This window comes from Pseudophryne corroboree, chromosome 9, assembly GCF_028390025.1.
Source record: "Pseudophryne corroboree isolate aPseCor3 chromosome 9, aPseCor3.hap2, whole genome shotgun sequence".
In the NCBI taxonomy this organism is placed as follows: domain Eukaryota; kingdom Metazoa; phylum Chordata; class Amphibia; order Anura; family Myobatrachidae; genus Pseudophryne; species Pseudophryne corroboree.
The window spans coordinates 95,832,398-95,846,944 of NC_086452.1; the positions used below are offsets into that span (position 1 = coordinate 95,832,398).

General features: G+C 40.4%; 1 protein-coding gene across 2 annotated transcripts in view; it reads left to right on the forward strand.

Moving 5' to 3' along the window:
* The window catches only part of PCSK9 (proprotein convertase subtilisin/kexin type 9), an 82,851-nt gene that overhangs the window by 143 nt on the left and 68,161 nt on the right, over window positions 1–14,547 (forward strand). Inside the window, exons 2-3 of one of the 2 annotated variants that reach the window (XM_063939664.1) lie at window positions 156–344; window positions 4,574–4,765. In XM_063939664.1, the coding sequence (XP_063795734.1) occupies window positions 165–344; window positions 4,574–4,765 (372 nt within the window). In that variant the 5' untranslated portion in view covers window positions 156–164. Of the gene's footprint in view, window positions 1–11; window positions 345–4,573; window positions 4,766–14,547 lie in introns of those variants that run through there. The other variant, XM_063939665.1, reaches the window with a different exon arrangement.

Genomic DNA, 14,547 nt, shown 5'->3' on the forward strand with positions numbered 1-14,547 from the left:
GTAAGTTCTGCAGCCTTTTTGGAAATTTAAAGGGCTGTCTATGCACTAATGCCATTCCAGTAGCTCTACATTCCTAATACCCCTCTTGCTACCTGACAAGTGTAATGCTCAGTGGCTTATATTAATATCCTGTGTTCATCTCCAATTTTATCAAGGGTAACACCATGATCCTAGCTGCTCCCCTATTGATTTGGACTTGCTGCCTGCTGCTTTGGCCGCTCCAGGTTGCGGCAGAGGAGGGCGACTATGGGGAAGAAATCGTCCTCACTTATGCGAAAGAAGAAGATGCCCAAACTGAGACTGAGAAACTAACATCTCCAGGAGTTTTCCACTGGAGTAATAAGGTAAGGTATACATGCTATATTCACAGCAACAGAAGTCATCTGGAAAGTGTGATAGAATAAAACTAGGTCGGTTTAAGTGAAGTTAAATAGACAGGCATGATATGTTTATATAACAGTAATGGGAACACTTTCCATCTTTATCTAATGCGTGTTTCAGTTTTCCGCTTTCATTATACTGGAAGCAGTGACGCAACAGTACAGGGAAATGCAGAAAGATAGTTCCTTTGAGGACTGCAGATAAAAAAGGGTCAAGGGTCGTGTCTATGTAAAGGATGGTTGAATTGCACATAGCGAGCAATCAGTTTATACATAACTGTCATTTTATAGACTGTTAGATAAATGATAGCTAGATGCTCATTAGCTCCTATTGGCAACTACTCCAATGTATCTATTTTGAATGTTTGATACATCCCCCCTACCCCCCACATTGCATTTGGCGCTCTTATCTCTGGGTTACGATGGGTCTTGTTAGTATAGTCATCAGATAAATGGGTACACGATGGGGGGGGGGGGGGGGGGTAATAGTGGTCATCAACTGTTTTTGTTTGATTATTTTTTGGCATCTCTATTATTTCTGGACCACGAGGTGTGATATATTAAACCAACTGCTTATATACCTGCAATATCATATCGTGTAGCCAATTCCCATCGCTATCCAGCCATATTGATTATTTGCAGTATGAAAGCATTGTATCCAAGTCCGATCAGGCTAAAACCACCCAATACAATCTTATTGTAATGTGGGTGGTCAGTATTGCAGTGTATAGTAAACAAACAACTTACAAATAAATTGAGGAACAAAACAAAGCACAAAAAGAATCCTGAAATAGAGCAAATAGAATGATTTCCAACCATCTATTAATTACAGACAATAAATTGTCTGTTATACGGTTTCTTGCCTGCATTAAAAACTAAAAGGGCAAATTATTATTTTCCAGCAATAAGAACTATTCTCCATCATTGCAATAAAATCTTCTCTCAATGGAATTTACCAATAGGAAATTGCTGGACAGGTGAATGTACTCTGCTGCCCAACAATACTGGTTGACAGTGGGGGTCACTCCGACCTTTTCACACGCCTACGTTTTTTGCAGCGCAGCGATCAGGTCACTACTGCACATGCATATGCACCGCAATGCCCAGGCACATCACACGGGTACAAAGCGGATCGTTGCTGAGCGATGGATTTAACAAAGAATCCATTCGCACAGCTGATCGCAAGGAGATTGACAGGAAGAGGGCGTTTGTGGGTGTCAACTGACAGTTTTCTGGGAGTGTTTGGGAAAACGCAGGCATATTCAAGTGATGGCAGGGCAGGTGTCTGACGCCAATTCCGGGTCCAGACAGGCTGAAGTGATCGCAAGGGCTGAGTAAGTTCAGACCTACTCAGAAACTGCACAAAATGTTTTTGCAGAGCACGGCTGCACACGCGTTCGCACACTTGCAAAGCGAAAATACACTCCCCCATAGGCGGCTACTATCTGATCTCAGCGCTGCAAAAAGTAGCTAGCGAGCGATCAACTCGAAATGACCCCCAGTGTTAGGATAATTGTTACCGCTTTACTGGGCAAGACTGGTCCAGCAGGTGCATGCGTGACCTGTCTCTTCCGGACTACACAGGCGCACTATCAGTACTTGAGCGTACACACGGTGAGATCCTTGCTATGGCCGATTTTGACTATGCGATTTCCCTTGAACTCCCCGGAGCCCAGCACCACCGATTTTGACTAACTTTTCTTGAGATATGGACTATGTGTGCTTACGATTTTGGCTTATGTGAGATTTTGGCTTATGTGAGATGTAATTGACATGTGAGAAGAACTAGATAGTACACCGATCTAACAAGGATTGACTTGCCTGCACAGTCTATCTTTTCTTGCGATGCCGACCTGGCGGTACCGCGCATCGGGATCGAATCGGGATCGCAAGGTGACTTTCACCTTGCGATCTGCACTAGCTTTTCTTGAGATTTTGACTATGTAGTCAAAATCGAAAGAAAATATCTCACCGTGTGTACACACCTTTTGAGTTTGACTTCCAGTTGCACTTTGCTAAAAACAAACGAACATACAAGCCAGAATAAAAATATACAACAATTACTAACAAATAGAGAAAAATGAAAAATGCTATATATTTTTTTTTCTCTAAGGAATGCTTTATTTTTGTAGAACATTTTTTTTCTGATAGTGATCCTTTAATATTGCCATTATGAGATGGCGATAGCGATAATAAGATGATTGTGGCATTACATTACCACTATGTTCCTTCTTAAAAAGTCTTCCCCATTTTTTGTCTTTGGCTAGCAAGCTAAGTACCTGTTAAGTATGCATCTTATCACTTTTTTTTAACTGTCCATTTAGAAATCATTATCTGCTTTACAAAATGCCTTCAGAGAGGAGACAGGTATAGACTCAGCATGTGATGTTAAGGCAGAGAGGGGAGAAGGAGGGGGAGGCTATCAAAATGCACAGAGCAGAGCTCAGAGTGGCATTCCAAAGCTTCTCTGCTTATTGCATCATGAGCCATCTGACTGTGGTTGCCACTGTAGCACAGTGGATAAGGTGGACATAATTTACAGCAGCTTGAAGAAACAAACCAAGGCAATATGGCATTCACTAATCATCTGCTTGTAGCTTTTGTTTTATGTTGAAAAACAGGTTTTCATGAGTTTGCTGCTTTAAAGAATAAAAAAAAAAAAAAAAAAAACAATTTCCTTGGCTTGTCTCTGAGTTTTTAGGGGAGGGGGTGGGGGCGATGCATGTTTTCTGGGATCCTCACAAGCCCAGATATACTCTCTGAAATATGGCGACAATAGAAAATAAATTTAAAAACGTCAATACAACTTAATACCACTATAGAATGTACACTGCATATCCACAATGTGCAGTATAATAGGACTGTGTTTATACTGTATGTAGCATACTTGTGCAGAGCCAGCCCTAGGTATAGGCAAACTAGGCAAATGCCTAGAGCATTAAAATGATATGCGACATGCCTATATTCTCTGTGTGACTGCGGCTGTATCTGCATACGAAATGCTAACTTACAGTGTATTTCTGGAAATCACTGTAACATAGAATTTCGTATGCAGATACAGCCAGAGTCGCACACAGAATATAGGCATGCCGCATATCATTTTAATCAGCAGAAGCTGCTTGTGCATCCTAGTCGCATGGCAATGCAAATAAGACACATTAAAATGTGTGTCATATGTGTAAGGGGTATTACTGTGTGGTATTATGTGTTTAAATTGATTACTAATGTGTGGCATTATGTGTATAATATGCTCTACTGCGTGGCATAACGTGTAGAAAGGGTTCTAATGTGAATAAAGAGCAATATGGTGTAGTGTAATGTGAATAAGGAGCAATTCAGTGTGATGTAATGTGAATAAGGAGCAATTCAGTGTGATGTAATGTGAATAAGGTGCATTACAGTGAGGAATAATATATATAAGGTTAAGTGGTACTACTGTGTGATGTAACACGAAGAAGGGACACTATTGCATGATATAATGTGAATAAAGTTGCACTACTGTGTAGCATAACATATAGAAAGGGCACTACTGTCTGATCTAATGTGAATTAAGAGCAATATGGTGTGGTGTAATGTGAATAAGGAGCAATTCAGTGTGATGTAATGTGAATAAGGAGCACTACTGTGATTTGTAATGTATATAAGGTAAAGTGGTACTTCTGTGTGATATAACGTAAATAAGGGACACAATCGCATGATAAAATGTGAATACAGTTGCACTACTGTGTGGCGTAATTTGAATTGGAGGTACTATTGTGTGGCCATGCTCCTTCCCAGCAAGAGCACGCCCCTTTTTAGGCTGTGCACCAAATGTGCGCACTGTTCCTATTCAAAATATAGGGGTAGGTACACCAAAATGAGGACTGCTGTGGGTGAGAGGTGATGGTGCTGGGAAAGGCGTGCAGGGTCAGCGGTGGAACTAGCGCAGGTGCTAGGGGCACCAGTCAAAATCTTGCCTAGGGCATCATATTGGTTAGGGCCGGCTCTGAATTTGTGTGTATACTGTATATACAGTAACACTACGCAATCGAGACATTTGGTAAAAAATGCTGGGGTGTTATGACCCCCGCGAAGGTCCTGTGACAGTTCGTACTCCACTGTAGCCTTGTGCACTTTGAAACCTCCCTCCCTTCCAGATTTAATACACTGGCACTCGCTGTTCAATTAATTTAAAAATAGACAATGTTTTCCAGGATGCCTGGAGAATGTCCGGCCAGTATGTGATAGTGCTGAAAGAAGATGTCCACAAGTCCCAGACAGAAAGAGTGATGCGTCGTCTTCAGACCAGGGCAGCAAAGCACGGCTACCTGGTCAAGATTGGCCATGTTTTCCATGAGCTATTTCGGGGATTTGTTGTCAAGATGAGCAGTGATCTTCTAGAAATGGTAAGTGGCACATGATGTGGTGGGCAATCATGTCTGCTGCGTCTATTCAGCACACAGATATCAGACTAAAATGTACAATCTCATGGAGCCAGAATGCTAAACTTACAGGGATGTGTAGTATTGTAGTACTAAACGTTGTTGTTTTTTTATGTGATGCTCACTGAAACCCCAGAGGTAAAGTAGAATAAAAAATGGAAAAGAAAATAAACCAAAATTTGTGTATATATATATATATATATATATATGAGAGAGAAAGGGATCCTCTAGGGAGCGGAACCACCATATCACAGGTTGGCTGTGAGTTGAACCTTGAGGGACAACAAAAAGGGAGTTTCCTTGATAGTGTTTGTACCAATCTGGTTTGTCATTCCATCTTTGATGTTGAAGTCTAATAGGATACATTAAAAGGAACACGCTTTCAGCAATTCCACGCATTGTATATATTGATATATATTGGTGAAGCCAATTTGATATTTTATCCGATTTTGAATATTGTCCATCCTTGTGGTTCTGTCAGGATGGGATATTGAATTTTGCAAATACTGTTATTGGATGTTAACCCCTGATGAAGTCCTAACGGACAAAACGCGTTGGGTTTCTACGAGTTTGCGAGTTGATCATACACGCGATTTTGAGTTGAAGAATTAACACTTCACCTAACAACTGAGAACATCATATGACTACATAATAGAGTATTGCAAATGAATGTACTATCCAATTCACATGTATGATTCATCTATTCATGCTATGGAGGTTTGCATAACAATATTGTAATATGTTGTCTGAATAAACAATATGTTTATCATATGTATTAGATATTTGTGGTGGTTCAGCTCCCTAGAGAATCCTTTTCTTTTTCTATTCTATGTCCAGTACCTCTTCTGACAGGAAGTATTTCTCAGTGGTTTGAGCTTATTGGTCTTAGTGCAGATAAGGGGGTCTTAATTTTTCTTTTTATATATATATATATATATATATATATATATATAGTCTCGGTGGCGCGGCACTCACTTCTTATATATAAATGAATAATGCGGACTGCAGTCTGCTATCAACGTTTCAATATTATTCAATATTTTCGTCAGGATGAAAAGTAACAAACAATTATATACCTTTATAGTTGCACACCACCATGTGAAAACTGCAAGCGTGCGGCTCGGGACCAAACACCCGCCCCCACGTCGCATACTGCTGACATCATCAGTAACTGACGAATCAGCTGTGATCAAAACCATCACCATAGAAACTAAAAGATAAACATAAGATCGCTCCATAAGACAAGTATTCATTGAAAATGCTACACCATAATAACATTATAATACATGGACAGTTTAGTAAAATAAGTGTAGAGATTCCTAACTAACTAGTTCTCAAATGCTTTAATACCTATTTATCTAAGCGCTGCATATGATACATTTTCATTGAGACCGCGGGGACTTATTACATCTAATCGATGAATCCATTGTGCCTCGCGTCTCAGCAGTTGCAGACCTCTATTACCTCCTCTAATGTTTTCAGGAATTGTGTCTATCATCCGGTAGCGCAATGTGTTCAAAGAGTGTTTGTAATTATAAAAATGTCTCGCGACTGGTTGGTCGCTTTTACCTGTTTGCAGGGCCGCTCTGATAGCGGCTCTGTGCTGGCCCATACGTTCTTTAAATTTACAGGTGGTCTTGCCTATGTAACATAAGCCGCAGGGCCACAGAATCTGATAAATCACAAAGGTTGAATTACAATTTAGATAATGACGGATTTTATAAGCTTTTCCTGAGTGGGGATGGAAAAAAGTGTCACCTGTCAACATAAATTGGCATGTGACACAGGTGCACTTAAAGCAACCAACCCTGCTATTATCCAAAAAAGTGGAACGAGTGGTTCTCTTTGGGATACTAGAATCAGTCTTAATTAAGATGTCACGGAGACTGCGGCCTCTCCTGTAACAGGGCATTAATTGGCGCTGATCGACATTTAGAGTCTCATCACTCTTGATGATAGGCCACAACCCCTTAGCAATTTTATTGATCTGAGGGGATGATGTGTGGTATCGGTTCACCCACGGAAATTTAGTAGTAGTAATATCCTTACTTAAGTGAGGCTTATTTAATAATTGCTCCCTATCCATAGCGAGCACTGTTCTCTTGGATTCCTGTAATGTCTCCGATTTGTAACCACGCATGAGAAATTTTTCTATAAGTACATCAATTTCTTTCTCAGCCAATGCTGCATCATTATTGATCCGAAAAATACGGATCATCTGGGAATACGGCAAGCCTGCTATTAGTGATCTTGGATGGCAGCTCTGAGCCTTCAGTAGTGTATTTCGGTCAGTGGGTTTAACGAATAAGCTCGTTGTCAGCTTATCTTCACTGATAGTCAGCTTAACGTCCAAGAAGTTTGAAGATTGCTGACTATAAGTGTGAGTAAATTTGATTGGGCCCTCCTTGCTATTGTGCTGAGCCAGCGCTTCATTCAGAGGTGTAATATAATTTTGCCAAAAAATAAATATATCATCTATAAACCTAGTGTATAGTAATATATTAGATGATAACTGTGAATCAGAAAAGAATAATTGATGTTCAATAGAAAACATAAATATGTTGGCATATGCCGGGGCCATTGAACTGCCCATGGCACACCCCTTGACTTGTAAATAAAATTCGTTATTATACAAAAAGAAATTATTATGTAATAATAAATCGAATAGTGACAATATCATTTCAATTTTAGTCTAACTAAAAGTGCTTTTGTTAGACAGGAAAGACTGAACCGCCTGTAAGCCCATATCATGGGGGATGGAGGTATACAAATTTACTACGTCTATACAAACCATCCAACTGTTAGGAGGGACTTTAGAAAAAGGTGTAAGTTTACCCAAAAATGTGGTTGTATCCAATAGGAAAGTATTTTCCTGTTGAATCAATGGCTGCAACAGGGAATCCAAGAAAGTGGCCACCGGTTGAAAAAGGGACCCACGGGCAGACACAATAGGTCTGCCCGGGGGTGGTGTTAACCCTTTATGTATTTTTGGTATTGTGTAAAATACCGGTGTCTTGGGAAATGGAGGATACAAAATCTCCTTCAGGTTATCACTAATACAACCGGTATCAACCGCTTGTTGAAGAATAGCACTTAAAGAATCCCAGCTCTCTTTGGTAGGATCTTTTGTTAACCTTTTATATACCTGGGTATCTGCTAATTGGCGGATAATCTCTGCATGATAATCGGAGGTGTCCTGAAGGACTATGCCTCCCCCTTTATCCGCTGGTCTTATTACTAGCTGTGAGTTTTGGGATAAAGATTTTAATGCCAGTCGTTCCCTTTTAGTTAGATTAGGGTGAACTTGTGGGTTAGAAAAAACCTCATTTTGTACTTGAGAATCTAAAGTACGTATAAAAGCCTTAATAGAAGAGTTATTAGACATTGGATCAAAAGAAGACGGATTCCCTGTTGCAGCCATTGATTCAACAGGAAAATACTTTCCTATTGGATACAACCACATTTTTGGGTAAACTTGCACCTTTTTCTAAAGTCCCTCCTAACAGTTGGATGGTTTGTATAGACGTAGTAAATTTGTATACCTCCATCCCCCATGATATGGGCTTACAGGCGGTTCAGTCTTTCCTATCTAACAAAAGCACTTTTAGTCAGACTAAAATTGAAATGATATTGTCACTATTCGATTTATTATTACATAATAATTTATTTTTGTATAATAACAAATTTTATTTACAAGTCAAGGGGTGTGCCATGGGCAGTTCAATGGCCCCGGCATATGCCAACATATTTATATTTTCTATTGAACATCAATTATTCTTTTCTGATTCACAGTTATCATCTAATATATTACTATACACTAGGTTTATAGATGATATATTTATTTTTTGGCAAAATGATATTACACCTCTGAATGAAGCGCTGGCTCAGCACAATAGCAAGGAGGGCCCAATCAAATTTACTCACACTTATAGTCAGCAATCTTCAAACTTCTTGGACGTTAAGCTGACTATCAGTGAAGATAAGCTGACAACGAGCTTATTCGTTAAACCCACTGACCGAAATACACTACTGAAGGCTCAGAGCTGCCATCCAAGATCACTAATAGCAGGCTTGCCGTATTCCCAGATGATCCGTATTTTTCGGATCAATAATGATGCAGCATTGGCTGAGAAAGAAATTGATGTACTTATAGAAAAATTTCTCATGCGTGGTTACAAATCGGAGACATTACAGGAATCCAAGAGAACAGTGCTCGCTATGGATAGGGAGCAATTATTAAATAAGCCTCACTTAAGTAAGGATATTACTACCACTAAATTTCCGTGGGTGAACCGATACCACACATCATCCCCTCAGATCAATAAAATTGCTAAGGGGTTGTGGCCTATCATCCAGAGTGATGAGACTCTAAATGTCGATCAGCGCCAATTAATGCCCTGTTACAGGAGAGGCCGCAGTCTCCGTGACATCTTAATTAAGACTGATTCTAGTATCCCAAAGAGAACCACTCGTTCCACTTTTTTGGATAATAGCAGGGTTGGTTGCTTTAAGTGCACCTGTGTCACATGCCAATTTATGTTGACAGGTGACACTTTTTTCCATCCCCACTCAGGAAAAGCTTATAAAATCCGTCATTATCTAAATTGTAATTCAACCTTTGTGATTTATCAGATTCTGTGCCCCTGCGGCTTATGTTACATAGGCAAGACCACCTGTAAATTTAAAGAACGTATGGGCCAGCACAGAGCCGCTATCAGAGCGGCCCTGCAAACAGGTAAAAGCGACCAACCAGTCGCGAGACATTTTTATAATTACAAACACTCTTTGAACACATTGCGCTACCGGATGATAGACACAATTCCTGAAAACATTAGAGGAGGTAATAGAGGTCTGCAACTGCTGAGACGCGAGGCACAATGGATTCATCGGTAGGATGTAATAAGTCCCCGCGGTCTCAATGAAAATGTATCATATGCAGCGCTTAGATAAATAGGTATTAAAGCATTTGAGGACTAGTTAGTTAGGAATCTCTACACTTATTTTACTAAACTGTCCATGTATTATAATGTTATTATGGTGTAGCATTTTCAATGAATACTTGTCTTATGGAGCGATCTTATGTTTATCTTTTAGTTTCTATGGTGATGGTTTTGATCACAGCTGATTCGTCAGTTACTGATGATGTCAGCAGTATGCGACGTGGGGGCGGGTGTTTGGTCCCGAGCCGCACGCTTGCAGTTTTCACATGGTGGTGTGCAACTATAAAGGTATGTAATTGTTTGTTACTTTTCATCCTGACGAAAATATTGAATAATATTGAAACGTTGATAGCAGACTGCAGTCCGCATTTTTCATTTATATATAAGAAGTGAGTGCCGCACCACCGAGACTATTTCTACATTATCATAGCGAAGGCACCGCAATATACTATTATAACTATGGAGTGCCAGACCCCCGAGACGATTATATATATATATATATATATATATATATATATATATATATATATATATATATATATAAAATTAAAATCTGTCATTCTGGCCTTCTGTCCTTTTGTCTTTCTATACAAATCCACAGTTTACAAGCGAAGATCGTGAAATTTCACATACAAGTGTAATAAAACATAGCGGAGGCAACTAAAACAATTTGAAATCCCTAGCATAACTCCAGAATTACTGGAGCAATGTACTAAAAAATTGGTACACATATGCCTTACAATCTGGCAACAAACACGGTGGGAGGAAGACATCCCTAGCACCCTTAGGGGTGAGGCAGCAGCACTGAGTATTTCAGCAGACAGCATAACTCTGGAATGCCTGCAGCAATTTACAACAAACTTGGTACACCTATGACTTACACTCTGGAAATAAACACTATGGGGGGTCAGATACCCCAAGCTCCCCTAGGGGTGGGACAGCAGCACAGAGTATGTCAGCAGCCAGCAAAACTGTCGAAGGCCTGGAGCAATTTACAGCAAACTTGGTACACATCTCACTTACAATCTGAGAACAAACTCTGTGGGGGTTAGACACCCCTAGCACCCCTAGGGATGGGAAAGCGGCACAGAGTATTTCAGGAGACAGCATAAATACTGAATGGCTAGACCAATTTACAACAAACTGGGTACACATATGACTTACACTCGGGAAACAAACAATGTGGGGGTCAGACACCCCTAGCACCCCTAGGGGTGAGACATCAGCACAGAGTATGTCAGCAAAGAGCATAACTGTGGAAGTCCTGGAGCAATTTACACCAAACTTGGTACACATCTGACCTACAATCTCGAAAACACCCCTAGGGGTTGGACAGCGGCACAGAGTATTTCAGGAGATAGCATAACTCCCGAATGGCAAGGCCAATTTACAACAAACTGGGTACACATATGACTTACACTCAGGAAACAAACAATGTGGGGGTCAGACACCCCTAGCTCCCCTAGGGGTGGGACAGCAGCACAGAGTATGTCAGCAGACAGCATAACTCTGGAATGCCTGGAGCAATTTACACCAAACTTGCTACACATATTACTTACACTCTGGGAACAAACACTGTGGGGGTAACATACATGTGACAGGGGCAGTGACATGATGTGAGGAGGGAATGGAGGTAGCACAAACCCACACACTGAGAGTTATATAGTGGAAGTAGCACGGTCCCCCAGCAGCACATTGGGTTTTCAGTGTATTGATGTGTATAACATTTTACATGCTTTTTTTATACTATGTTATTTATACTGTGTGTTTAACATTTTAATTCATTTTTGTAAACAAACATTCTTAAAATCCCGGGCAACGCCGGGTACTCCAACTAATGTATATATATATATATATATATATATACAGCAAAGTGGCACTCCTCGACTCCGCTTTTCAGTGAAAAAGGTGCTTTATTAAAACACCTTTTCTAAAGGGCGAAGTCCTGGAGTGCCACCTTGCTGTATTTGGATATATGTGGGGCTGGCTAGCCCATAGAAGAGCGCCCTGGCATGTACCTGTATTAGTGCTATTAACGAAGTGCCGGATCAATATATATATATATATATATATATATATATATATACATATATATACATATATATAGTTATACACCAAACAGAAAGCCCAGCACTCTCTTAAGCAGCAAGCAGCTTCATTCACCTTAATGCTTTAATATACATCTAAATAAACAATGGGGTTTTGGTTTATGAATTGTACAATGCATGTAAGCTTGCGGCCCACTCCACGGGACCCCATTTCACCGCAAGTCCTACTCTATCACAAACTTTCACATAGATTTTATAGAAACCTGGCAACTGCTGTCTCATAGGGGAAAATGTGCTTATCTGGTTTAAAGCTTACCTGCCACACTTATGGCTTTTAAAAGGTAAGACAGTCACCAACACAAATAACACAACTACACAAGTGTGCTTAGCTGGTTTACAGCTCACCTGCCAACAGACTACTGGCTTTCAAAGTGAGACAGTCACCAACACACCTAAATAGCAGCCGATCCAGGTTAGAGGTAAATGAGCTTAGGGGTGCATGAGAGAGAGAGAGATATAGTCACAAATGGGCCAATTAAAAATTAACCCTGTTATACAAACAAACACGAGGAACCACTGCACTCGCCATTCCCAGGGGTTGGGGTGCGGTGGACTGTGACCACCGAACTCAAATATACCAAACAGAAAGCCCAGCACTCTCCTAAGCAGCTTCATTCACCTTAATGCTTTAATATACATCTAAATAAACAATGGGGTTTTGGTTTATGAATTGTACAATGCATGTAAGCTTGCGGCCCACTCCACGGAACCCCATTTCACCGCAAGTCCTACTCTATCACAAACTTTCACATAGATTTTATAGAAACCTGGCAACTGCTGTCTCATAGAGGAAAATGTGCTTATCTGGTTTAAAGCTTACCTGCCACACTTATGGCTTTTAAAAGGTAAGACAGTCACCAACACAAATAACACAACTACACAAGTGTGCTTACCTGGTTTACAGCTCACCTGCCAACAGACTACTGGCTTTCAAAGTGAGACAGTCACTTGTGTTGGTGACTGTCTTACCTTTTAAAAGCCATAAGTGTGGCATATATATATATATATATATATGTCATGACATCACCCTGCTGTGATGCTGATTACTTATATTGTATAGTAATAATAATAATGTTATTTATATAGCACTTTTCTCCTAATGGGAATGAAAGTGCTCTACGATTGTCTTTACAGCTTAAAATACAAATCAAGCTTAACAGTAGATATTAGTGAAATGCGTGAGTGTATAGGTAAGTCTTTAGTATATTTTGAAGGATTCTAGAGTGGGGGTCTCTCGCACTGTGCGGGGAAGAGAGTTCCATAGAGTCGGAGCCACAAAGTTGAAAGCTCAACCCCCTGGTGAATTCCGGGAGCAGGAGACTCTAGGTACTGTACTGTTAGTCAGAGCCGTAACTAGACTTTTTGGTGCCCTGTGCCAGAGAGAGAATTAGCGACACCCCCAGCCCCCATTTTTTTAATAGGGACATAAAACACATGCCTCATGGGGGAGGAGCATGACAAATTTGATCCCAGAGAAAGCCCATGCTATGATGCCCCTTCCCACGTTATATTAATATATATGATACACACACATTTATAGACCACTGCAAGAAAATGGATTTGAACACAAATCTTCTTTATATCACATTCATGTACTTAACTTGAGAGCTCGTTGATATTCAGTTACATACCTTTTATTAAATAACACATTTTAATATACTACCATACCCAGGATTCACACCTATAACCTGTTGAATTCTAATGAAACACCCTACTCATTGATCTGTTTGATCCTACATAAAAACTATGAACACTATATAAAGCTACTAATATTTTGTAAAAAATAATAAGCAGCATTGCAATTGAGCAGATCTATGCTGTGTACAGCCACACATCCAATCCCTTCCAGCCACACACTACATAGATCTGCTCAGCCGCAATGCTGATAATTTTTTCACAAAGTACAAAGTAAGCTTCAAATAGGTAGAATGCTCTAGCTTATAATGATCTACCTTTCTATGTAAGGGCAGATAGCTCAATGAATATATCATCTGACTGCAATGCCACAGGCAATAGGCTAGAATCCAGGGTACCTCAGCATCTTGAACTGTAATAAAAGATAGTGTGACTGAATAACAGAGAAATCTCAAGATGAATGTTGTATAGGTATTAGTGACAGGAGGGGTCAGGGTAGGAGACAGGCGCGGTCAGGAGATGCTAGGCTTCAAAAAGGGGGGAAGCTGCAAGGGAAGTAATTAAAACAGATAATTGCCAAGTGCCGCCAACAGCGCCTCCTATGCTGCAGCGCTATGTGCGGTGCCCCATCAGCACACACCTAGTTACAGACCTGCTGTTAGTAGTCCTTCATCTACAGATCATAGTAATCAGGTGGGACAGTAAGGAATCAGAAGCTGCTTCAAGTACCTTGGGCCCTGGTCATGTAGGGCTTTGAAAATCAGCAAGCCAATCTTGAAAACGATTAGCCATTTTCCAGGTAGCCAGTGAAGGGAGTAGAGAATGGGTGTTATGTGGCTGGTCGGTTAATAGCCTGGCAGCTGTATTTTGCACCATCTGCAAGTGGTGTAATTCTTTTGCTGGGAGACCAAGGTAGAGGGCACTGCAGTAGTCTAGGCATGATGATACAAATGCACGCATGACTTTAGGCAGGTCTTCTGAGGGAATTAAGTGCTGGATTCTGCACTATGTTCCTCATGAAAGAATGAGGATTTGTATTTGTAACAGGTCATTAAGATGCTCT